We start from the raw sequence: 25905 nt of genomic DNA on the forward strand, positions 1-25905 counted from the left end.
ATGAAAAAAAAAAATCTTAACTATAACACTGTACTTGAAAACAAAAATATTTGCTTTTTCACTTACCATCAAGATAAATATCAACCCCTAATTCAGCATCAACCCAAAACATAGAAGCTACAGCACCTGAAAAATATATATAATATTCATCAAATAAAAATATTTCTTTAAACTGAGGAAAAAAAACAAAACTGAGAAACATTATTCTGTCCATGCTGTTTTAATTTGTCCTAACAGAATTAGCAGGCGAACACATATACGAATTAAGTATGGCTTTCCAAACTTCTTTATGGAAATTACAATGATAGAATCCTTTACTCTTTATACTTTTCTTCCTTTCTCCCTTTTCCTCAAAAAAAAAAAAAAAAAAAAGAAGGAGGAAGGAAGGAAGGAAGGAAGGAAGGAAGGAAGGAAGGAAGGAAGGAAGGAAGGAAGGAAAGAAGGAAGGAAGGAAGGAAGGGAGGAAAACAGATCAACTCTTATCACAAACCCAATACCAAGCTTCTGTCAGTGCCATAATAATCTACCAACAGATATTACCAAATAATCTGGGTATTATATGTGCATATAGGACTTATTTTTATTTTTTCTCTCTCAAATTTAATAATCATACAGCTCACAAATAATGAATTATCTCTCTAAAGGAAAGCAAACCACAACATAGATAATTCTGAAGTCATTAGACAAAAAAAAAGAGAAAAGCTTTTAAGTTTTATAGAAGAAAAAAAGAAGAGAAAGAGGAGGTAAAATTATATAATCTACAGCATTACTAATAAAACCTCACACTATTCAATACTGATATAAAATTTGTGTCTGAGGAAAAATAATTTCTAAGTAAGAAATTAAACCTTGTTTTTGACAGAAATTGGTTTGGTGGCAAACCAGAAGCCCTGATCAGTATGCCCTATACAAGAGAAAGAAAACTGGCAGTAAAGAAAGTATTTGATTTTTCAAAGCATCACAGGTCCAGTTAGTGACAGGGCTGTCTAAAAGAATGAGGAGTAGGGAAAAACAAGGATAACTGAACTCATTCCAGTGTCTGAAGCTGTCCACCTACCCTGAAGAGATGTGGTCCCCCAAGCATCACTCTGTGTCAACAGTGAGAAATACCTGTCAGCTGTTTACAGTGATTACTCATGCAAGATATAGCAAGGGCCACAAGATCTAATGGTTTCCTGATACCTATTGATTTTTTCCCAAAAACTTAATAGTTTTCCAATTTGACTGAAATAGGATTTGTGAGTAACAGGGGCGAATCAATGCCTGTTCTTTTCAAGGAAATTACTTTACCATGACAATTATTTAGCTTAGAACTGGAGAGTGTCAGTCTCCTAAACGGGAAACAACTGAATTGCCAATAAGAATTTTCTTCACTTACTTGGCTAACAACATGATTTTAATTAATGGGGGAGAAAAACATAAATCTACACTGAGTATCATTACTCCAAACAAGAAGTCATTAAAAAAAAAGGTCTTAATTTTTTTCACGCAGTAAAATTCCACATTGTTCATAAACATTTTTTTTTAACTCATGGATTACTATTCAGATAGCTTGTAAGTCCTACACAGTTAACATTCGTGTAGTATAAAGTTGAACTGCAAGAGTGTATGAGGGTTTTTTTTTTTCTTTTGTGGTGCATCTTTGGTAATACTTACCAAGCTACCCAAGAAAGAACTGTTTAAGATTTAGATGCAGGTGTTTAGCAAGAGGAGTAAAGATGAGAGAATAAGTTAATCAGTAGTTCCAAACCCAGGGTGATTTTTCTCCCCAGGGAATATCTGGCAATGCCTGAAGATATTTTTTTTTTTAAAGATTCCATTCATCCATTCATGAAAGACAGAGAGAGACAGAGAGAGAGAGAGGCAGAGACACAGGCAGAGGGAGAAGCAGGCTCCACGCAGGTGGGACTCGATCCTGGGTCTCCAGGATCATGCCCCAGGCCAAAGGCAGGCACTAAACCGCTGAGCCACCTGGACTGCCCATGAAGATATTTTTAACTGTCTCAACTAGGGGAATGCTACTGGCATTTGTGGGTAGAAGCCAGGGATGCTGTTAAACATCCCACAATGCAAACAACAACAATAACCACAAAAACAAACAAAAACATCTACAATCCACAAGCCAATCCTCTATGAAAAAGAACTATCCAACCCAAAATGTCATTTGTGTCAAGGTTAAGAAACCTTGAGCTAGATTATAAAATCTCCCTATTCAAAACTGATTACAATAAAAATTTAAATAAAAATTTAAAAGCCAAATGTTATCAGCAACAACCAAATATACAACCTCTTGTAACAAATTTTGAAGAGTGATAGTCTCAATAAGAAACAGAAAGTCTCATGTGACTTCTGATAATTCTTAATTCTACCTCCACAAAGAAGTGGCTGTGGGGAAAGAGTTAATAAAATCCAAATACTTATCAGAAACAGCTTTCAAAAGAAGAGGAACTAAGCAAGGAATAAGTAATATGGGAAAAAGTCAAGCAAGGGTAAAAGTTTCTAACCATTTCCACATTTTTGGAGGAGGGGTCACTTCCTAGGGCTCAGAGCAAAATGAACTCAAGGGTTTGAAGCTTGAGGATGTATCCACACAAGATATGGAATTCATGAGTAGTTAGAGGAAAATCAGGAGGGGAACAGTTGGTACTTTAAGGGAGCAGAGCCTAAAAGTCAGATAGCCCATCTGGCTCTCAGTTACCCTGCTTCTTTGTGTCCCTTCCCCTGCTCCCTGCAATATTCAGCATTCAAATTGAGGCCCAAGAGAAAAATAAGTTTAGGTAAGATGGGTACGATATTAAAAATAATTCTTCAACACCATATATAAGTAAGCCGATGTTCTCTGAGCCTCCTACATCAAGCACCAACATGCTGAAAAAACAATGAACCTATATAACAACTTAGAAGAAACAAAAAAGATAAAAGGAAAAAGTTGAAGAAATGAATAAGGCATATAAATGGCAAAGAACTCATTCTGGAAGGAAACAACCCAGGAAGCCAAAGAAAATTCTCAAAGGCCAATTCATAATAAAGAACTTAAAAACAAAACAATCAATTAAAAACAAACTCTAAGGGGCAAGATAAAGTAGAATAATATGAAATGGTAGTTTGTGCTAAAGAAATAAACATACAGCCAACAAACATATCATTACTTAACAAATTCTTTTAAAACATCAAGGAACAGAACAGAAACTGGTAAAAACAAAATTACTGACAAAGAGGACCAATCTGAGATGATTAAAGTAAATGCAGAAGCAAAAGACAAAACAAGTAGAAGATAGAAGGTATGGAGAACAAGATAATATTCAGTAGGAAAACTGGTACCATAAAATATAGGACCCAATAATTGGACAAAAAAATCTTCATGGTAATAAACAAGTAAAATGTCCCTCAATGAAGAAACCTACAGATTAAAGAGCACAGTGTAAAGAAAAAAATAATTATGAGTGACACATAGATGTACCTTGGTTATATTACTGACCTCCAAATATAAAGGAAAAAACTGTCAGGCATTTTGGATGACAAAGCAGGTCACTTTTAAGAAGGCAGAAAAAAAAAATCAGACTTTTCTACAGTAGCATTCCTTGCCCCAATATAATAATGACCACAAAATTCTAATACAAGTGCTCCCTAAGGATATCACCTCCTGCCGAGTTGTTTTTCAACAATGAAAACATCAGGCAGACATACTCAAAGCATTAGAGGAAACAACAGCATTAAAGCTCAAAAAATATATCACTCACATATCCTTCCTAATGAATAAAAAAGGAAATCCTGCCAATCAAAAAATACAAAATCAAGGAGCAATATTTGCCATGTTCTTAGAGAAGGAACCTGTGATCTGGAAATTTTATACCTAGTCATCCTTCAAGTATAAAAACAAAAGACAAGCATTCTCAAGCAAGTATGCAAGAACTCAAGCAAGAGGGGTGCCTGGTTGGTGCCTGGGTGCTTATCTGCCCAACTCCGGGCTTCAGCTCAGGTTGTGATCATGACACCGAGCCCCATGTCAGGCTCTGTGCTCAGCAAGGAGTCTGCTTGGAATCTTCTCTCCCTCTCCCTCTGGCCCTGCTCCTGACTCTGTCTCTCTCTCAAATGAATAAACTTTTAAAAAATATTTATTTATGAGAAAGACACAGAGAGAGGCAGAGACACAGGCAGAGGGAGAAGCAGGCTCCCAATGCGGGACTCAATCCTGTGACTCCAGGATCATACCCTGAGCCAAAGGCAGATGCTCAACCACTGAACCACCCAGGCGTCCCTCAAATGAATAAATCTTTTAAAAAATTAAAAAGAACTCAAGGAACATGCCATCTATAGCTTGAAGCAATTACCTAACCCTGAAATACACTCAATCAAGAGATTCATCAACTCAGGAATGGAGAAGCCACAGTACTGAGGTGATGAGGACTAAAACGGTTTAAAACAGAACTAAATGAAGTGTGAGAGAATATAGATGTTAGAAATCTTGAAAACAGGGGTGCCTGGGTAGATCAGTTGGTTAAGCATTTGCATTCAGCTCAGGTCATGATCCTGGGGTCCCGGGACTGAGCCCTACATCCAGCACCCCGCTCAGTGGGGGTGTCTGCTTTTCTCTCTCCTCCCCACTCATGTTATCTCTTGCTACCTCTCTCTCAAATAAAAAAATAAAGTCCTTTAAAAAAAAAATCTTAACAACACAGCATAGAATAAATCCACCAAAACCAGGAGATGGGAATAAGCACAAGTATTCACTCCTTACTCCTTTATATCAGGGAGTCAAAAAATACTCTGAACTGACACATAGAATTAAAAAAACAGGGATCCCTGGGTGGCGCAGCGGTTTGGCGCCTGCCTTTGGCCCAGGGCGCGATCCTGGAGACCCGGGATCGAATCCCACGTCGGGCTCCCGGTGCATGGAGCCTGCTTCTCCCTCTGCCTGTGTCTCTGCCTCTCTCTCTCTCTCTCTCTGTGACTATCATAAATAAATAAAAATTTAAAAAAAATTTAAGAATTCAAAAAACAACTTGTCCCATTTGTTTATGTTCTTTATAAACCTTTTTTCCCCTTAACTCATATCCCTTCCAGTGAAAAACATTTTTCTGATATTCAGGGTTCCTTCATTTCTCTCAAGTTCTCTTTTTTCAATTACATATTTTTTTTTTTTTTGCTTTTGCCTACCTTTTATTGAGCAATTTATTAGATAGTTCATTCTAGTGATACTAACAGTTGATTTGTGAAGTACCTAATATGTGTTGGCTAACATTAGGTGGTTCACATATACAAAAGACATTTTTTTTAAAGGACTTTATTTTATTAAATCATAAGAGAGAGAGAGAGAGAGAGAGAGGCACAGGCATAGGCAGAGGGAGAAGCAGGCTCCATGCAGGGAACCCAATGTGGGATTCGATCCTGGGTCTCCAGGATCAGACCCTGGACTGAAGGCGGCGCTAAACTGCTGAGCCACCTGGGCTCCCCTCAAGACATTTTTAATTAAGGTAAAATGGTATAGGAATTTAGTTTCAGGTGGATGGCATAATGACTCAGTATTTGTATGCAGTTCAGTATTTGTATGCATTACAAAGTGATCACCACAGTAAATCTAGTAACCATCCAACACCATATAACTGACTCCCTTCATCCGCTTCAGCCCTCTAACCCCTTTCCCTCTGATAACCATCAATTTGTTCCCTGTATCTGAGTTTTGTTTCTTAGGTTCCACAGATAAGTGAAATCGAATGTATTTCCCATAGCATAGTACCCTCAAAGTCCATCCCTGTTGTTGCAAATGGCAAGGCCGTTGTCTATATATCTATATCTATATCTATCTATATCTGTCTATATCTATCTATCTATCTAATCACATCATCTTTATTCATCCATTGACAGACACATTGTTTCCACATCTTGGCTATTGTAAATAATGCTGCAATGAACATAAGAGTGCAAATACCTTTTCAAATTAGTGTTTTCATTTTCTTAAAAAGAAAAAAAAAAAACACCGACAAGTGAAACAGCTGATCACATGATAGTTCTATTTTTAATGTTCTGAGGAATCACCATACTGTTTTTCTATACCGGTTGCACCAATTTGCATTCCCACCAATAGTGTAGAAGGGTTCCCTTTTCTTTTTTTAAAAAAATTTTATTTATGTATTTATTTATTTATTTATTTAGAGAGAGAGGACACAGGCAGAGGGAGAAGCAGGCTCCATGAAGGGAGCCCGACGTGGGACTCGATCCCAGGTCTCCAGGATCACACCCTGGGCTGCAGGCGGCGCTAAACCGCTGCACCACCGGGGCTGCCCAGGGTTCCCTCTTCTATGCATCCTCGCCAACACTTATTTCTTGTTGATTTGATTCTAATAGGTATGCAGTTGTATCATATTGTGGTTTTGACTTGCATTTCCCTGAAAATTAGTTGAGCATCTTCTCATGTGCTTGTTGCCCATTTGTATACATTCTTTGGAAAAATGTTTGTTTAGATCCTCTGCCTTCTTTTCAATCTGTTTGTTTTTGTTTTTGTTTTTTTTGCTATTGAGTTTATACATTTCGGATATTAACCTCTTATCAGATATAGGATTTGTACATATTTTCTCCCGTCAGTAGATTGCCTTTTCATTTTATTGATGGTTTCCTTTGCTGTGCAGATGCCTTTTAGTTTGATATAGTCCCACTTACTGATTTTGCTTTTGTTGCCTTTGCTTTTGGAGATAGATCCAAAAATTCAATGCCAAGACTGATGTCAAGGAGCTAACCACCTGTTCTCTTCTAGGAATTTTATGGTTTCAGGCTTTACATTCAAATATTTTACCGATTACAAGTTAATTTTTGTATATATAGTTTCATTCTTTTCATTTAGGTGTAGTTTTCCCATTACCATTTATTGAAGGGACAGTCTTTTCTTCCTTGTATATTCTTGCCTCCTTTGTCATAGATTAATTGGCCAGAAAAGTGTGGGTTTATATATGGGTTCTCTATTCTGTTTCATTGATCTGTGTCTGTTTTTATGCCATTACCATACCGTTTTCATACTACAGCTTTGCAGTATAGTTTGAAGTCTGGACTATGATATCTTCCATTTGGTCTTCTTTCTAAAGACTGCTTGGGCTATTCAGAATCTTCTGATTCTACACAAACCTTAGAATTATTTGCTCTAGGAGTGCCTGGGTTGTCTCAGTTGGTAGACAATGTGACTCTTGATCTCAGGGTTGTACATTCAAGTCCCCTGTTGGGTATAGATTACTTTTTAAAAATCTTTGAAGAAATTATTTGTTCTAGTTTTGTGAAAAATAGCATTGAAATTCTGATAGAGGGACACCTGGGTGGCTCAGTGGTTGACCATCTGCCTTTGGCTCAGGCCATGATCCTGGGGTCTGGGATTGAGTCTCATATCGGGCTCTTTGCAGGGAACCTGCTTCTCTCTAGGTATGTCTCTGCCTCTTTGTCTCTCATGGATAAATAAAATCTTAAAAAAAATAAAATCAAAAATTAAATATAATTCTGAGTTTACATTGAACATGTATATTGCATTGGGTACTATGGACATTTTAACAGTATTAGTTCTCCCAGACAAGAGCATAGAATAACTTCCCATTTATTTGTGACTTAACTTCTTTCATCAGTATCCTACAGTTTTCAATGTACAGGTCTTTCACCTCCTTGGTTAAATGTATTTCTAGGTATTTTATCCTATTTGATACACATTGCTTTGTTAGGCTTATGACAAGGATTTCCTAATTTCTGACAGTTTCATTATTTGTGCATAGAAACACAACACATAAGTGTATACCAATTTTGTATACAGCAATATGAATGAGTTTATTTATTATTTATTTATTTATTTATTTTTGGTGGGGTTTTTCAGGTCTTCCATATATAGTATTATGTCATCTGCAAGTAGCAATAGTTTTATTTCTTCAAATTTGGATGCTTTTATCTTTTTCTTGTGTTACTGCTGTGGGTAGGACTTCCAACACTATATTGAATAGAACAGGCAAGAGTGGGCATTCTTATTTTGTTCATGATCTTAGAGGGAAAGCTTCCCGCTTGACACCATTGAGTATGAGTCTGTTATATATAGCCCTTATTATATTGAAGTACATTCCCTCTATACCCACTGTTTTTATCATAAATGGACACCAAATTTTATCAAAGGCTTCTCCCCACTTGAGATGATCACATGACTGTTACTCATTTTGTTATAGGGTGTATCACACTGATCTGCAGATGTTAAACCATCCTTGCATTCCAGGAATAAATCCCACTGATCATGGGGTGTGATCCTTTTAAGGCATTGTCCAATTCAGTTTGCTAATATTTTGTTGAGAATTTTTACATCTGTGTTCATCAAGGATACAAGCCTGTAATTTTTTTGTGTGGTGTCCTTCTCAGAGTAATGCTGGCCTCATGAGTTTGGAAGCTTTCCCTTCTCTTCAATATTTTGGAATAGTTTGAGAATAGGTATTACACCTTTTTTATATATGTGGTAGAATTCCCCCATGAAGACATCTGGTCCTGGACTTGTTTGCTGGGAGGCTTTTGATTAGAGATTACATCTCCTTACTAGTAATGCATCTATTCAGATTTTCTACTTCTTCATGGAAGACTGGAAGTCTTTTTTTTTTTTTTTTAAAGACTTTATCCATTTATGACACACACACACACACACACACAGAGGCAGAGGGAGAAGCGGGCTCCATGCAAGGAGCCCAATGCGGGACTTAATCCCAGGACTCCAGGACCACACACCAGGCCGAAGATGGCACTAAACTGCCGAGCCACCCAGGCTGCCCGAAGATTGGAAGTCTTGAAAGACTGTATATTACTAGGAATTAACCCACTTCATTAGCATAATAGTCTATTTGATCCTTGATTTCTGTGGTATGTTAACTTCTTTCATTTCTGAAAATAATCAGCTCTTACTTTCATTGATCTTTTCTATAGTTTTTTAGTCTCATTTATTTCTGCTCTGAATCTTTTATTATTTCTTTCCTTCTAACTGTGGCATTTATCTGTTGTTTTTCTAATTCCTTTAGGTAGAGTTATCTTTTTGTGCACTTCACTCTTAGAACTGCTTTTGCTGCATCCTATAGATTTTGGAATGCTATATTTCCATTTATGTCAAGGCATTTTTAATTTCCTGTCTGATTTCTTCACTGACTCATTGATTATAACAGTTGTATGTTATTTAATTTTCACATATTTATGATTTTTCCAGTTTTCTTTGTGTAATTGGTTTGTTTCATACCACTATCGTTATAGAAGATACTTGATATGATTTCAATCTTCTTAAGTTTACTGAGACTTGTTTTGTGATCTAACGTGTGACCTATCCTGAAGGCCTACCCATATGCAGAGAAGAATGTGTATTCTGTGGCTTTTAGATAATATACTTTGTATACAATTCACCCCTGAAAAATCTAAGAGTTAGGGCACTGACCTCCTGTGCAGTCAAAAATCCATATATCACCTTTGTGTTCCTAAAAACTTAACTATTAAGAGCCTATCACTGACTAGAAGCCATACTGATACTATAGTTGATTAATACATATTTTGTAGGTTATACTATATATCATATTCTTATAAAAAACTAGAGAAAATGTTATTAAGAAAATCATAAGGAACAGAAAATACATGTACAGTATTATATTGTAAAAAATCTGTATATAAGTGGACCCACTCACACAGGTCAAACTCACTGTTCAAGAGTTACCTGTATACCTAATGAGTCCACCTGGCCTCATATGTTGTTTTAAGGCTGATATGTTATCGGTTTTCTATCTGGATAACCTATTCATTGATATAAGTGGAGTATTAAAGTCTTCTATTATTGTACTGCTGTCCATTTTTCCCTTTAAGTCTGTCAATATCTGATTTATTTAGGAATTCCTATGCATATTTTAGTCTCTGTGCCATTAGATCTGAAGTGAATCTCTTATGGGCAAATATATAAATGAGCCTTTTTAAAAAAAATCTATTCAATTACTGTAGGTCTTTTTAATTCAATTAGCCAACATATAATAGTATATCGTTACATCTTTTGATTGGAGATTGTGCCCATTTACATTTAAGCAATTATTGATAGGTACGTACTTCTTGCCATTCTGTTCATTATTTTCTGGTTGTTTTTGTAGTTCCTCTGTTCTTTTTTTCTTTTCTTTTCCCTTGTGGTTTGATGCCTTTCTTTGGTTTAATGTTTAGAATCTTTTCTCATTATCTTTTCTACGTCTACCATAAGTTTTTGCTTTGTAGTTACCATGAGGTTCACAGCTAACAACCTACTTACACACACACCCACACACATTTATATTTATATACTTATATTTATACTTATATATTTAGGTATATATTTACACATATATACTTACATATTAAATACAAGCCTATTTCAAGTTGATAGCAACTTAAATCTGAATGTATTATAGAAACTCTACATTTCTGTTCCCCACCACATTTTGTTTTTATGACATATTTTACATCATCTTACTTTGTGCATACCAAATTGTTGTAGACAAGTTTGCCACTTGTCTTTTAACCTTCCTTGTAGGGTTGTTTTTTTTTTTGAGATTTTATTTATGAGAGACACAAAGAGAAAGGGAGAAACAGAGGGAGAAGCAGGTTCTCTATGGGGAGCCCAATGTGGGACTCAATCCCAGGACCCTGGTATCACGACCTGAGCTAAAGGCAGATGCTCAACCAACTAAGCCACCCACACGTTCCCCTATAGTAGGTTTATAATTGGTTAATCCACTACCTTTGTTATATATTTGCCCTTACGAGTGAGATTTTTACTTTCCCACGTTTTGTTATTAGTATCTTTCCTTTTCAGCTTAACCAAGTCCCTTTAACATTTCTTGTAAGGCTAGGGTAGTGGTGAATTCCTTTAGCTTTTGCTTGTCTAGTAAACTCTTCTCCAATACTGGCAGGTAGAATATTCTTAGTTGGAAGTTTTTTTCCTTTCAGCACCTCAAATCTATCATGCCACTCCCTTCCAGCCGGTAAAGCTTCATCTGAAGTATCAGTTGATAGTGACTTGGGTATTCCCCTGTACTTTACAAGTTGTTTTTCTCTTATTGCTTTTAAGATCCCCTCTTTAATTCTGACATTGTAATTATTATGTCTCTTGATGTGGATGTCTTTAAGTTCATCTTATTTGGAATTCTGTGCTTCTAAGACCTAGATGTCAGTTTTCTTCCCTGGATTAGGGAAGTCTTCTGCCTCTCATCTTCTTTTCCGCTGGGATCCCTGTAATGTGAATGTTATTCCATTTGACATTGTCCCATAGGTTCCTTAAGCTGTCTTCATCAATACTGTTGTTGCTGTTTTATTTGGCTGAGTTCCATTGCCCTGCCCCCAGGTCACTGATCTATTCTTCTGCTTCATTTATTCTGATGCTGAACATTTCTAGTACATTTTTCAGTTCAGTTACTGTATTCTTCAGCTCTGTGACTTGTATTTGGTACTTCCTTATATTTACTAACCCTTTGTTGAAGTCTCACTGTGTTCAACTATTCTTCTGACTCTGGTAAACATCTTTATAACCATTACCTTGAACCTTTTATCAGGTAGATTAATTATCTCTACTTCATTAAGGTCTTCTTTCTGAGGTTTTGTCTCCTTTGTTTGGAAAATATTCCTGTGTCATTTTCCTTGACTCTCTGTTTCTATGTATTAAGCAAAGGTTATCTCTCCCACTTTTGAAGAAGTAGGCTTATATAGGTGAATAAATCTTATTATTCATCTTGCCTTAACTCTTGGTTGTCTGAAACTTTGGGATTACCTAATTAGCCTGAATTATTCTTGATAGATCCCATTTGGTGAGAGTGTGTCAAGCCCTGCCAGTGTTCCAAAGGGAGATCTCAGCACCTAGTTTCAGGCTGACTGAAAGTTCCACAGGAAGGAGCTCTTGGAGTAGGCAAATATATGGCCCTGGGACACCATAACTGTAAACCCTGCTGATCTCCAGCCCAAGAGATCTAGAGGGGTCTCCTGAACTCCAGCTGCAAAAATCAGGGCCTCAGACAAGTGTATAAACTTTTTGGAAGTATTAGCAAGCTGTGTTGAGGCCAAAGGAGAGATCAAAGATGGTGTTGTCTCCTTGCCTACCTTGCAAGAGCACCTCTGAAGCCTATCCCTTAGGCTGGAGCTCCAGGACAAGGAGATGGGCCTTTATCACAGGTAGGCTAGTGGTGTATTTCAGCCTGCTGTCTCTGTAGTGCCTTGGGTATGGTAGCCTTCCCCAAACTACCTTCCTATTACAGCTCCATGGGGCACAGAAATTCAAGCCAGTCTGGCCACCAGGGACAGTTGGTTAATGGGCATTCCCTCTGTGGACTGCACTCAAAGGCGGGCTTTAGCAAAGCTGAAAGAGTACTGGGGGTGGGGCACATCCATGGCTTTAGGGACGCAGGAGAACAATTTGGTCAGGATACTCTCAAAGCTTTAGTGAGGCAGGGGGATGGCTGGGGATGGGGCACACACTCATGGCTTTAGGGAGACTGTGTCCACCATGACTGACTACAATAGCAAAGTGGAAGGAGAGCACAAAAATGGTTCTCACAAGTACCTCTGTCCCAACTGGTCCCAACTATTCCGGCAAACACTTCAGAATTAGCAAATGAATCTTCACATATAAATCACTTCACACTAGTCACTTTTCAAACCACTGCCTTTGCACTGGATTCCAAGGTGAGTGTGCTTACATGTGAACCCCTCAAAAGGAGTATCTCAGATTCCCCAGAGCCCCCAAGGTCTACTGTACACAAGCCCCTTTGGTTTCCAAATCCATCTAGGGGGCCTTGTCTCTCCAGTGTAGACTCCAAGGACTGGCATACCCAAAGTGGGGTATAAACCTGTCCCTCCTCATGTCAAGAAAGACTCCAGACCTGGAAGTTCCCTACTGTGAGTTGCTGCATGAGGGGTGAAGTTTTGGCAAGATCACGCCTCCATCTCCAACTCTCCTATCCATTTCAATGTGGCCCTTCCATTCCTTGTTGTAGAAGGAGCTGTTCAGCTAGTTTTCAGATCTTTCTGAATAGAAATTATTTCTTAAGTAGCTGCAGATCTGGTGTGTCTATGAAAAGAGGTAAGTTCAGGGTGTTCCTAAGCTGCCATCTTGAACTGCCTCCAAGTGCTCTTTAAGATTGAAGTAAAACTAAATTAATAATTATTAAGAGTAGCACAAACAACACAATCACATTTTTATAAAATTATTTCTGTATGTTTATACAGCTTTCAGAAGCACACAGAGCAGGGCTTCCCAAATTTATGAATGTATAAGAATCCCCTGAAGGGCTTATTAAAATAGATTGCTGGGCCCCACTCTTACAGATTCTGATTCATAGATTTGGGATTGGGGCCCAAGAATCTGCATTTTCCCAAGCTTCCAGCAGAGACTGATGCTGTCATTCAACAAGTAGCACTGGAATAAAATCCCTGGAATAAAATCAACCTACTTTGTATTTCATGATAGTGAGATATAGTGTGATTGATTTTTAACTTTCATCTCTGCATTTTCTTAGATATTGGGTAAATCTTTTTTATAATGAATGTCCATTTTTACCCAAACAATAAAATCATTACTCTAAAGAAAGTTAAAAGCAAGAAACATTAACCTGTTCATACCTACAATTTGTATAAAAGCTTTCACTGAGATCTTTAACTTTTCTTTCTCTCTCTGAAGAGCTGAACCATGTTTTATCAAACTCACCTACAAAAGAAAAGTTAGAAGAGTTTTTCTGTATAAAGTGGCTACCATGAATGAAACTGATTATTTGCTATTTCAAAAAGGAGACATACAGTATATTTCCCCATCTTACCAGGTTAATGTTCAACATCAATGTTAAATAGTTCAAGTCCTATTATTAGATCTATTGGAAATGTATGAAAATGTATGTAATATGGTCTAGTTCGGGACCAAAACAGCCCAAATCAATACTAATTTGAAAACACAGGGACAGGGACACCTGGGTGGCTCAGCAGTTCGGCGTCTGTCTGCCTTTGGTTCAGGGCATGATCCCAGTAGCCTGGGATCATCAAGTCCTGTGTCGTGCTCCCTGCAGAGCCTGCTTCTCCCTCTGCCTATGTCTCTCTCTCTCATGAATAAATAAAATCTTTAAAAAAAAAAAAAAAAGAAAACATAAGGACAATGTTACTATTTTAAGTACAATAACCACTGATTACATTTGGACCTTTCAGGTACTTTAGTATGTTTTAAGCAGTTATGACCCCTAAAAAATTATTCATAAACACTACTTTTAAAATAGTTTTATGGCCCAATGCCATTAACTAAAAAAAAAAAAAAAAAAAAAAAAAAAGGTACGCCTAGGACTTACAAAATGAACACATGAACACTAAGCAAACTAGGAATAATCTGTCAACTAAAAGACATTTGGGTAAGAAGGAAACAAATCAATTGTTAAAACAGTAAAACAGTCAGCTTTGGGGGCATCTGAAGTACCTGCATTCAACTTGGTTCATGATCCCAGATTCCTGGGATCAAGTCCCAACCAGGCACCCTGCTTGATGGGGAGCCTGCTTCTCCCTTTACTCCTCACTCCTGCTTGTGTGCTCTTTCTCTCTCTCTCTCTCCTCAAATAAATATCTTTAAAAAACAAACACGGTTTAACTTTGTGTAGCTTTCAATAGAGAAGTTTACATGAAATTCTATTCAGAGATAAAAACCATGGATAATCATTAATTCCACACTCAGGACAAAGGCCCAATAGGCTTAATTTAATTGTGTACCTAATGACAGTATTTACAAATAAAATTATTTCAACTTTAATAATAGAAAAACAAGATGCTAGCAATTGATTGAAAAAGTAAGCAATGCTGGGATTAAAGTCCAAAAGCCCTTAAATATCTTTAAATGACCCTCTGAGAAAGCTGGATTAGAAAGTAATCAGAAATAAGATCTCTGTAGAGTACATAACCAATCAAATATAGAAGTAAACTTAGAAGTAGACTGTCTTGGGACGCCTGGGTGGCTCAGTGGTTGAGCATCTGCCTTTGGCTCAGGGCATGATCCCGGAGTTCCGGGATGGAGTCCAACATTAGGCTCTTTGCATGGAGCCTGCTTCTCTTCCCTGTGCTGTGTCTCTGCCTCTGTGTCTCTCATGAATAAATAAATAAACTCTTAAAAAAAAAAAAAAAGAAAGAATGTCCTTATTTTTCCTAAATCTCCATACTTTTAACAATTTGTGTTCCTACCATTGATCTTAAATCAATCAATTGAACTTCAATCCTATAATCAAGTTAAAAGTACCAACTACTCTAATCATGATTTACCTGCAAAACAAAAACAAAAACAAAAAAACCCACAATCCGGTATTTTCCCTGTTTTAAACAACAACAAAAAGTGTTTAGTCTGGAGTACAGGTGTAATGCTTAATTTACATATTTCTCTAATACATTTAAAAATGTTTTAAAACTATATTCTGGTTATTAATAATGTCATTTCTTACCAGGATCTGCTAACCCAGTGGTCTCTAATAGTATGTAATCAAATTTCCCCTTCTTCTGCATCAAATTCTCAATAGCTCTAAGGCCATTGTCCCTGGAGAATACCAAAATATAAAATACAGCTGATTACCTGAATATTTTTAAATGATCATTATAAACATTTTAAAGTGTATATATAGCAACCTGAGACGAAAATATCTTTAGCCGTGTAAAAATTTAACTTATTCCCAAACTTCTAACACCATGTCCATCAATATTTACCAATGGTGGAGAAAAACAGAGACATATATACTGACAAGTAAAATAAATCAGATACATGAGGAGTTAATACTTTAATTTTATTAAAACTAAAAGCAGAAGAAACTTTAATAACCCTGACTAAAATAAAAATCTATTTTCATAGCATTACGTAAGAAAACACTGAACATCCAAAACAATGATAAAATTTATGAATTACAGTGGTTTAATATAACATCTAAAGGGACATGATCATTACTCTTCAATTTGGTTCTGAATAAGGGTACCAGACTTTAATTTCCCTTTTTTCTTAGAATATCAACAGTGCAAGAAAATACTTACTGGATTTCATTTTGGTTGTTCAAGAAAATCTGTCATGATTTTAGCTTTGTTAATATATTTGACTCAAAGTCAAATACCTAAGTTGTAAACGACATAGACAAAATTTAATTCACTAAAATATACAAAATTAACTGCACAGGTATTAATTTTCCTAATTTACTCAACAAATATTTGAGTAAATATGTATGTCAAGTCCTTTTCTAAGATCTATGGTATGTTAGTGAAAAAAACAGACACTGTCCTTGGAAACAACTATCACTGGTAGAACACGGCATAAGCCTTTGGACCTTTTGGATGGTCATTTATTTTTATTTTTAGAAGTTGAATCCTTGGAAATTAGACCAATGACTCATTCAATGTAGAATAATAATTTTTGTATACATGAAATGTGACTAGAAACTAGAAACTCAATAAAAGGACCAAAGCATTAGAGCAGACAAGAAAATAAGTAAGATAGCAAGAAACACTTTAATACATCCTAATGTTATTTTCTATGTGAAAATACAAAGAAGCAAACTGTGAAATTCAGTTACAAGAGAAAATAAGAGCTGTAAATATAATCAATATAATCAATAAACACTTATAACAAACCAATAAGCACACAGTAAACCCATTCCTCACTTTACTGAACAGCAGAGGCAACCGTTTCTAAGTTCCAGCCATTCTTCATAGAGCTCTCCGCCTTGGCTGACAGCTAAGGATTTCTCCACTGCACTTCCTGTAATTAACAAGAAACACTCTTTATTTTATTTTTTTAGATTTTATTTATTTATTCATGAGAGACACAGAGAGAGAGAGGCAGAGACACAGGCAGAGGGAGAAGCAGGCTCCATGCAGGGAGCCCGACGTGGGACCCAAGCCTGGGACTCCAGGACCACGCCCTGGGCCGAAGGCAGGCAGTAAACCGCTGAGCCATCCAGGGATCCCAAGAAACACTCTTTAGATTTTTTGTTGGCTAGTGAACTCTTTAGATTATGTTCACTAGCCAACAAAAACAAAGATGAGACTATCAATAGCACAGATTTCAAATCATTTTATACATTTATAACAATACATTCTGTTTGCGCAGCCTCAATATTTTAAACTATACTATTCTAGATTACTTTAGCTTTTACGTTTTTAAGAGGATTTAAGTCCCTAAAAAGGCAAATCCAAAATCAATGACTCAAACTTACTTCTTCAGGCCTCTCGCTTGCTCACTCCTATATCCTAATACAGTAGCTATTTCAAAAGCACTCCTTTTTGTCCATGGCCAACATTTAGTACATTTAATATATTGATTTTTGTATGCCCTTAATGCTCTTAGAAGATTGCCTTATCTATTTTTTACTTTCCATCTTCCTCTAAATTGTTTTTGTTTGTATTAGAGTACTCAATATTCCCAGTATGAGTAAAAACTCTAGGTCATTTTGAGAAAGTTTGTCTGGCCAGGGTATCAATGTGCTCATTTAAAAACTAAATTTTTAAACTGAAGTTTTCTTAGCAATATTTACTTAAGAAATAATATATACTTGAAATTCTGAGATACTTGCTATCATACAAGAATAATTTTAAGTATCTTACTTTTCCTCCAATAAAGAAAGGAAGAATTCTAAATCCATTAAAGCAAATGGCCAAAAAAGAAAACTGAATAATTTTTCATTTATATAGTTTCTGTTTATAGTTCAGTTAGGCAAGGATAAAGAGCTTTGAAAGGGACTGCTACAGAATTCAGGGTATAAAAGATATGAATAAAATGCAAAGGAAAGTATTTCAAATGCTGTAAAGGACAAAATTACATAAATGATCAGGAAAAAATGAAGAAAAGAGTAACAAAAAATGTGATCAGTGTCCAACAGATGTTAATAAGAAGCTAGAGTAAAAGACAGATTTAAAAAAATCTTAGCATTTTTATTTTAACAGGGCTTTTCACTTTAGTTTATTAAAATGAGAAATCAAGTTTAACAGGTCTCCCTTCTTCATAAAACCTAGCTCCATTATTCATTTAATACTGAGAAAATAGCATACTATAAAAAATAGTTCAACATATTTTTTGGTTAAAAGCAAGCTTTAAAGTTCACTTGTAAGAAGAAAGACTTCTAAAAGTAATCTAAGAATTGTGTCTAACACTGCTGTGTAGATATTAAAGCACAGTTCAATATTAAAAACAAAACAAAAAAATGATGGGACGTCTGGGTGGCCAGTGGTTGAGCATCCGCCTTCGGCTCAGGGCATGATCCCTGGGTCCTGGGATCGAGTCCCACATCGGGCTCCTGGCACGGAGCCTGCTTCTCCCTCTGCCTCTGTGTCTCTCATGAATAAATGAATAAAATCTTTAAAAAATAAAACAAAACAAAAAACCCCCCAAAAATGGAATTTTAAATGCATATATTTCCACAGACAACTGCTGGGGCTTAAGGATGGAAACCATATATTTAACTTATTTTTAAAATCTTCAGTTTTAGGGCAGCCCAGGTGGCTCAGCAGTTTAGTATCTCCTTCGGCCCAGAACATGATCCTGGAGACCCGGAATCGAGTCCCACGTCAGGCTCCCTGCATGGGGCCTGCTTCTCCCTCTGCCTGTGTCTCTGCCTCTTTTTCTGTGTCTCTCATGAATAAATAAAATCTTTAAAAAATCTTCAGTTTTAAATGCTTTGCAAATAATAAACATCCAACAAGGTAAACTTATAAAAACCGAAGCATTTTTAAATATTTTTCAGAAGTTACAAGTGAACAATATATAATCAGTACAAAAGTACACAGAAAGTGCCTGAAAGAACTTTCTTTCATATGTTTCCATTTTTACTTCTGGAGTTCTTTCATGTAAAAATCTAATTTATTCTGTTGCTATGAATTCCAAAGTTACATAAAATTTTATAAAAACTATCTGGGGGATCGGATCCCTGGGTGGCTCAGCAGTTTAGCATGAGCCCCTGGCCCAGGGCGTGATCCTTGGAGTCCTTGGGATTGAGTCCCACGTCAGGCTCCTTGCATGGAGCCTGCTTCTTCCTCTGCCTGTGTCTCTGCCTCTGTGTCTCTCTATCTGTGTCTCTCATGAATAAATCAATAAAATCTTAAAAAAAAAAAAAAAAAAAACTACTTGATTTCAGTACCTCCAATCTCTACAAAATAAGGCTTGACAGAAACTAATCTAATTTTCCCAAAACCATCTGCATCAATGTGTTCACATTATAATACTTTGTATTTTCATCAATTCAATTAGGGGGTAAGCTACCCTACAAATTCTTACAGCATGGCATTCATTGAATTTTACTTACCTTCCCCAAATTCATTTAGAATAACCGCCACTCTCTTACTATGTTGCTCTGTCAAGATATAGTTCAGAAGTGTTGTCTTTCCAGCACCTATAAAATGTATTTAAATAACATTCAAAGGCTAATTTTAAAGGCACATACACAAAAAAGTCCTAATATTTTTATAATTTTGTTTTTAAAAATTTCTGTGCTATTTTTAAAATATTTAACTATGGTATAGAAGATTCCAGAGGAAAAGATTAAAGTATCTTTTGCAAACTACTAAAAAAGCTTTATACTGATTAAATCTTATATTTACGAATATTCCTACAACTTGGATCACGGCTTTCTTCAACCTCATATAACAAAAATTTGCCTTCTACACAATTTATGATATATTTAACACTAAGGCATCTAAACTTTCTATTGAGTGAGGAATTATTGAAATAATGGCTTCTTGGTAATAAAGTACTGAGGTACTTTATTTATTGTAAAGTAAACTTACTTTATTTAAATTATTCATATACTTTATTTAAAATATTTAGGCACTTTTACATGATGACAATGTTTCTTAACTAAATATATACGGTTTATTTCCCTAACATTTACATATAAAGCCCTATTTTTTATTTCAGTATCTGTCATTAGACACAAATTCAAACTGACCACAGGGCTACTTTCAGTATGCTAACAGTAACCTGTAAGAAAATATGATATATACAGCTGACCCTCGAACAATTAACTGTGTGGGTCATGGGTCCACTTACATTTGGATTTTTCTTTTCTGTAAATATGGTACAGTACTTTATTTTCTCCCCCTTATGATTTTTCTTCATAACATTTTTTCTCTAGCTTACTTTATTATACAAATACAGTATGTAATACATGTACAAAATATGTGTTAATTGGCTTTATATTATCACTAAAGCTTCTGATCAACAGTAGGTTATTGGTAGTTTTTTTGGGTTTATATGCAGGTTTTCAACTGTGCAAGATGTTGGCACTCCTAACCCCACACTGTTCAAGGGTCAACTGTATCTGTTTACCTATCCATAAAACACACGCAAAATAGGAGAATGAATGTAGAAAACGTTAATGTACAGAATATTCAGTACTTAGGAAAATAAATTCATAAAGCTACACTAACTTTATCCAGTAGGTGGCATGTTAAACCTAGTATGTTCAGCTCAAGTAGAAGAAAAACATTTATCTTGAGAACAACTATACACAGCAAAGTTCAAAGACGGGGAAAAAAATTGCACCGTAGTGTAGTTCAATTGTATGAATATATCATTTATTTACTTTTCTGCTGGTGGGCATTTGTGTTCTCTCCAGCATTTTATTCTCCTCAACAGTACTGCTAAGAACTTTTCCATGTAAGCTCATAGGTCTCTCCTGAAGGACATACAAGATTTCTACCATACAACTAGGAGGGATTTAATGATCATTAGGGTATTTTTTTTTTTAAGATTTTATTTATTTATTCATGAGAGACACAGAGAGAGAGAGAGAGGGGCAGAGACACAGGCAGAGGGAGAAGCAGGCTCCATGCGGGGAGCCTGACAAAGGGACTCGATCCCAGGTCTCCAGGATCACACCCCAGGCTGCAGGCAGCACTAAACCACTGTGCCACCAGGGCTGCCTGATCATTAGGGTATTAATATCTTCTACATTTCTAGGCCATATTCCTTAAAAGGCTGTTGAAGGGATGAAAGGCTTGTGTTTAGAGCGCTTCTAAAAGCTCAACATCACAAAAGTGTGAAGTATATAGTGAAAGGGACAGAGCTTGAGGAGACAGGGCACTGAGGAAATTCTTAGAAACCAGATGGAGCGTGAGACAGAGACCCTGAACATGATTGACGCCATGAAAATGGAGAGGAAGAGGTGAAGTTAAGAGATTGTCTAATAGCATTACTAAGACTTAAAACAGAAGACTTTAAGCACAGTTGGTGCATTCAAAAGTCTACTCAGGGCCAGATTTTATGCTAGGCTTTGGTGAAAAATGCACAAAACAGAGACAAACTGTCTCTACTTTCTTTCTTTCTTTTTTTTTTTCTGTCTCTACTTTCATGATGCTTACAAAAGACTGAGTGCATGATGGAAGTTAATTCAGATCAATCAAGAGGCAATTATGCCACAGAATTATAGAGTGGATAGGAGATGTACAAGATGTCATGGAGCACCTAGGAGGGAGGTCTACACAGAGGAGTAACAAAATAGAAAAGTATTCCAGGGCCTAACATACTTGGCACCTTTTATGACTAAGTTGTTTAATGTGTCTGGATCACAGTTTTGAAGCCTAGAAAGGCTGTCAAGAGCCAGATCATAAAGGACCTTCTGATTCGTGTTTAGGAATTTGAACTGTAGCCCAAATGGAAACCACTGAATGGTGTGACACAATCAGTTGACATTTACAAAGATCATTAAGGCTAAAATACAAAGAATGTATTAAAGGGAAGCATTACACAAGGGTAATCAGAACATTTTTAGAATATTCCAGGTGGTTGGAATCGCAGGAGCAGGACTGGAGGGTTAGGTAACATTTCAAGTTCTGGACCCGCTGAGTTTGAGATGTCTGTGGGACACCAGAATAGAAACTACCTGTGTGTAAAGTTAAAAGGATGAAGTTAAAAACAGGTGGGAGAAATTTTTTAAAAGAAAAGCCAGAGAAATGGGTGGAAATTTCAGAAGAAAAATGTGATGGAAGCCGATAGAACAATGTTTCAAAAGAGAGAAAAAGATCAGGAATAAGTAGAGAAACTATATCCCCCATATTCAGCAACAAGGTTGTTGGCAAAAGCTCTCATTCCTAACCTTCAGGCCATTACCTCCAATGCTCTACCGACCTAGGAATTAGAAAAATGGGAAAAGCCAAACTGAACCACACGGTCTTGGACTTAACAGAGCAGCTTCTGAATAATAGTGGGGAAACATCAAAAATAAATTCCTTTAAAAATTAGTCCGGGGGCATCTGGGTGGCTCAGTGGTTGAGCATCTGCCTTCTGCTCAGGGCGTGATCCCACGGTCCTGGGATCGAGTCCCGCACCCGGTTCCCCACAGAGAGCCTGCTTCTCCCTCTGCCTATGGCTCTGCCTCTCTCTTTCTCATGAATAAATAAATAAAATCTTTACTTAAAGAATAAAGAGTCCTCTCCCCGAAGAGCTGGAAGAGACCGGCCCATGGGGAGGGAAGGGGAATCTACCAGAGGAAGCCCGTTGTGGGTGGCGCACTGTGCAGACAGGGCACCCTGTAAAGATAACAGACTTGTAGGGGAGGTGTTTCCCGCTCTCTCATTTAGGAGAGGAGAAAACCAACTCAAACAGGTGACGGAGAGGACTTCCACTTTCCAAGGAGGCTCCCGAGCTTCCGGAAGGTAACTAAGATAGCCAGGGAGAGGTCAGGCGGGAGAGGGGCGGGTCCAGGCCTCTAAGCGCAGAGCCACAACTAGGGTCACGATGCGAAGTTAGCTTTCCACCTCCCTTGACAAAGGTGCATCTAACGCAAAGGGGGCAGGGGGCTTGGGCATCCGTAAGCCCCGAGATGAAACGCCACCCAAACCGGGGAGCGAGCGACCCAGCCCCTACCTCAGAGACATCTGCTGTGGGCCAGAAGGCCCAGATGCCTAAGGTGAAGAGGCACCGGCAGCCCCCAAACGCCCAGGATACCAGCGTTCACGGCATTTTCTGACCGGGATGGTTAGTTACCTAAATACCCGGTGATGATTGTGACTGGGATCTTAGCGCCGGGGCCAGACTTTTCCTCCTCCTCTCTTAGCTTCGTCTCAATGGGGACCAATTCCGGGCAGTCCTCCTCCGCCGGCTCCTCTTCCTCATCCACAGCACCCACAGCCGGGAACATCCCCGCCAAGCGCACAGCACGCCCCTCCGCGACCAGGACGCCGACAACGCGGCTGCGCACGCCGGAAGCGCCACGCCGGGCGCGCTTGACGTCATCACGCTGCGACGCGCGGCGCCTCGCGATCCCGCCCCGATTACCTGGGGCCCGCCGAGGCCCGCCTCCTCGCCTCTTAGCCACGCCCCCCGGAGGCGCTGGACACACCCCCTGGGCGTGTCCTCCGAACCTGAGCGCAGCGGGCGGAGCTGTTAGGACTCCAGGCCTGATGCTGTCGCGGTGCGCAGTCCCGCTGCTACCTGCTGCGTGGGCAGCCTGACCTAAACAATCCCCGTAGAGAACAGACTTTATTAATGTGATTTTTTTTTTTTTAGTGTCATTAAAAAACTTTTTTTAGGGACGCCTGGGTGGCTCAGCGGTTGAGCATCTGCTTTTGGCTCAAGTCCTGGTCCTGGGGTCATGGGATCGAGTCCCGCATCAGGCTTCCCCTCTGCCTATGTCTCTGTCTCTTTGTGTCTCTCATAAAAAAATAAATAAAATATTTTTAAAAAATAAATAAAATTAAAGACTTTTTTTAATCCATAGGGAAAAGAATGGGAAACTATAACACTATTAATTGTAATTTTTCTACCTCCTCAAGGAATAAGCAGCAAAACTTTTTTTCTTTATTATAACTACATATTTTACATGGATATCCAAATTTTTACAATGTACGTGTATTACTTTTATTTATTTTTCTTTCTCATTTTTTTAATTTGGGCTCAGGTAACCTGTGTTCATTTATCATATTCATTGGTTCATGACATTCTCATCATTAACCTGTAGGTAGCCCTCTTTTATATTTATAAGTTTATAGTGAACTCCTTTGACCTCATCCCTAGCCCAAGAACATTACCAGTAAGGTTTGTTTGTTTTTTTTTTAAGATTTCAAAAAAAAAAAGATTTTATTTATTCATGAGAGACACAGAGAGAGAGAGAGTCAGACACATAGGCAGAGGGAGAAGCAGGCTCCATGCAGGGAGCCCGATGTGAGACTTGATCCCAGACCCCAGAATCACACCCTGAGCCACCCTAGGCATACCACATTACCAAAGAGTTATAAGTACCAATGGGGGCCAGTATCCTATTCCAACTCTCTGCCTCTCCCCTAAGATAATAACCATTATCCTGAATTGTTTTGGGGTGACTGATCATTCCCTCCTTTCATTTTAGTTTTATTAAACATTTATATATATATGACAATATGTTTTTTAATTTTGCTTGTCTTTGAACTTCATTAAAAGAGTGTCATATAATATGTAATCTCCTGAGTTTACCTATATTTTCAACTTCTTTGTTGTATTATATTCTGTTTTGCAATTTCTTCACTCATTTCCTGTCAATTATTTCCAGGTTTTGCTGGAAATAATTCAGTGACCTTTCTGCACTGCATTACTGCCTGAACAGAAGCTGTTAACAGCTCTAACCACTTTCCCTTACACATTTCTCAGACACATGCTTGAAGATTCCCTTATGTAGCTCTGAAAGAATGTTATATCAACATCTCTTATCTCACCGAGAGCAAACTGTGCCCAACAAGGCCCAGCGAAGTCAAGGTGAGTAACGCTATATAGTCTTGGTCTGAGCAAAAAGAGTTTTACATGGTCCAATGGTCAAAAGTTAAAGGCACTCCACGTGTTCATCACCCGATGAATGAATAAACAAAATGTGATACATCCATACAATGAAAAATTATCTCACAACAAACAAGAATGAAGTACCTGCTATAAGATGAATGAACCTCAAAAGTATTATGCTAAGTAAAAAGGCATTCACGAAATATCACATAGTGTGTGGTTCTATTTACCTGAAATGTGCAGAGGAGGCAAATCTGTGGAAACAGAAAGTAGATTCGTTGTAATCAGGACTGGGGGCTGAGGGGAGTGACTGTGAATATGTACATTTTTGGGGTGATGAAAATGTTCTAAAATTAATTATGGTGGTGATAACACAATCCTGTGAAAATACAAAAAAAAAAACCCCAATACTGAATAGTATGCTTTTTTTTTTTTTTTAAGATTTGTTTATTTATTTGAGAGAGAAAATGAGCATGAGGGTAGAGGGCAGAGGGAGAGAATCTTCCAGCAGACTCCCCTGCTGAGTGCAGAGCTCCACACAGGGATCCTTCCCATGACCCATGAGACTGTGACCTGAGCTGAAACTAAGAATCAGGCATTCAACCAACTGAGCCACCCAGGTGCCCCCGTATACTTTAAATAGCTGTATAATAGGGTATATGAATTTTATTCCAATAGAGCTGCTGTTTTTAAAAATATTGACGTTTCCACTGTGCATCAAAACGTGGCGGTACCAGCGTGAGTTTGCTGAGAAGCAATGGCTTCAAGTTCTGCGTCCAGCGATTTCAAGTCCTGGCTTTCTGCAGTTAAGTCTGGACCTATTTGTAGTGATTCCTCAACTGAGCCATACATGGGCATGAGTATAAAGATCACAGCTCAATACATTTTTTTCTTCTATTTCCATAATACTCTTCAACAATATATCACCTATGAATTCTGTGGAGTTCAGCCATTTTCTTTCCTGACTTTATCAACTTTTCAAAATTCAGCATGTATGTGTCTGAAGAGGTGAGGGATTTGATACAGTCAGATACATGGCTTGCAATCTCAGCTCTCCCTACATGTGTGACTGTTTTTATATCTTAACATAGGACTTAGCACTTTTATCCATTCAGAGTGAGGCATTGTTGTTGTTTAATCCCAAATGCCTTTTAAAATAAGTTTTTAAAAATTCCTAAGTATAA

At 37.6% G+C, this 25905-nt stretch overlaps 1 protein-coding gene across 13 annotated transcripts in view; it reads right to left on the minus strand.

Annotated features, from left to right (window-relative positions):
• The window catches only part of ZNG1A (Zn regulated GTPase metalloprotein activator 1A), a 57541-nt gene extending 34336 nt beyond the window's left edge, over positions 1–23205 (minus strand). For 4 of the 13 annotated variants that reach the window (XM_035706996.2, XM_025423385.3, XM_049092351.1 and 1 more), the window contains exons 1-6: positions 22958–23204; positions 19278–19364; positions 16642–16738; positions 15444–15535; positions 13607–13687; positions 67–126 (exon numbers count right to left, since the gene is read on the minus strand). In XM_035706996.2, coding sequence (XP_035562889.1) covers positions 67–126; positions 13607–13687; positions 15444–15535; positions 16642–16738; positions 19278–19364; positions 22958–23111 — 571 coding nt within the window. In that variant the 5' untranslated portion in view covers positions 23112–23204. Of the gene's footprint in view, positions 1–66; positions 127–13602; positions 13688–15443; positions 15536–16020; positions 16188–16641; positions 16739–19277; positions 19365–22837; positions 22930–22957 lie in introns of those variants that run through there. The other 9 variants (XM_035706999.2, XM_049092357.1, XM_049092359.1 and 6 more) reach the window with 6 other exon arrangements.
• Positions 23206–25905: the final 2700 nt, after the last annotated feature.

Source organism: Canis lupus, chromosome 1 (genome assembly GCF_003254725.2).
Source record: "Canis lupus dingo isolate Sandy chromosome 1, ASM325472v2, whole genome shotgun sequence".
Lineage (NCBI taxonomy): Eukaryota > Metazoa > Chordata > Mammalia > Carnivora > Canidae > Canis > Canis lupus.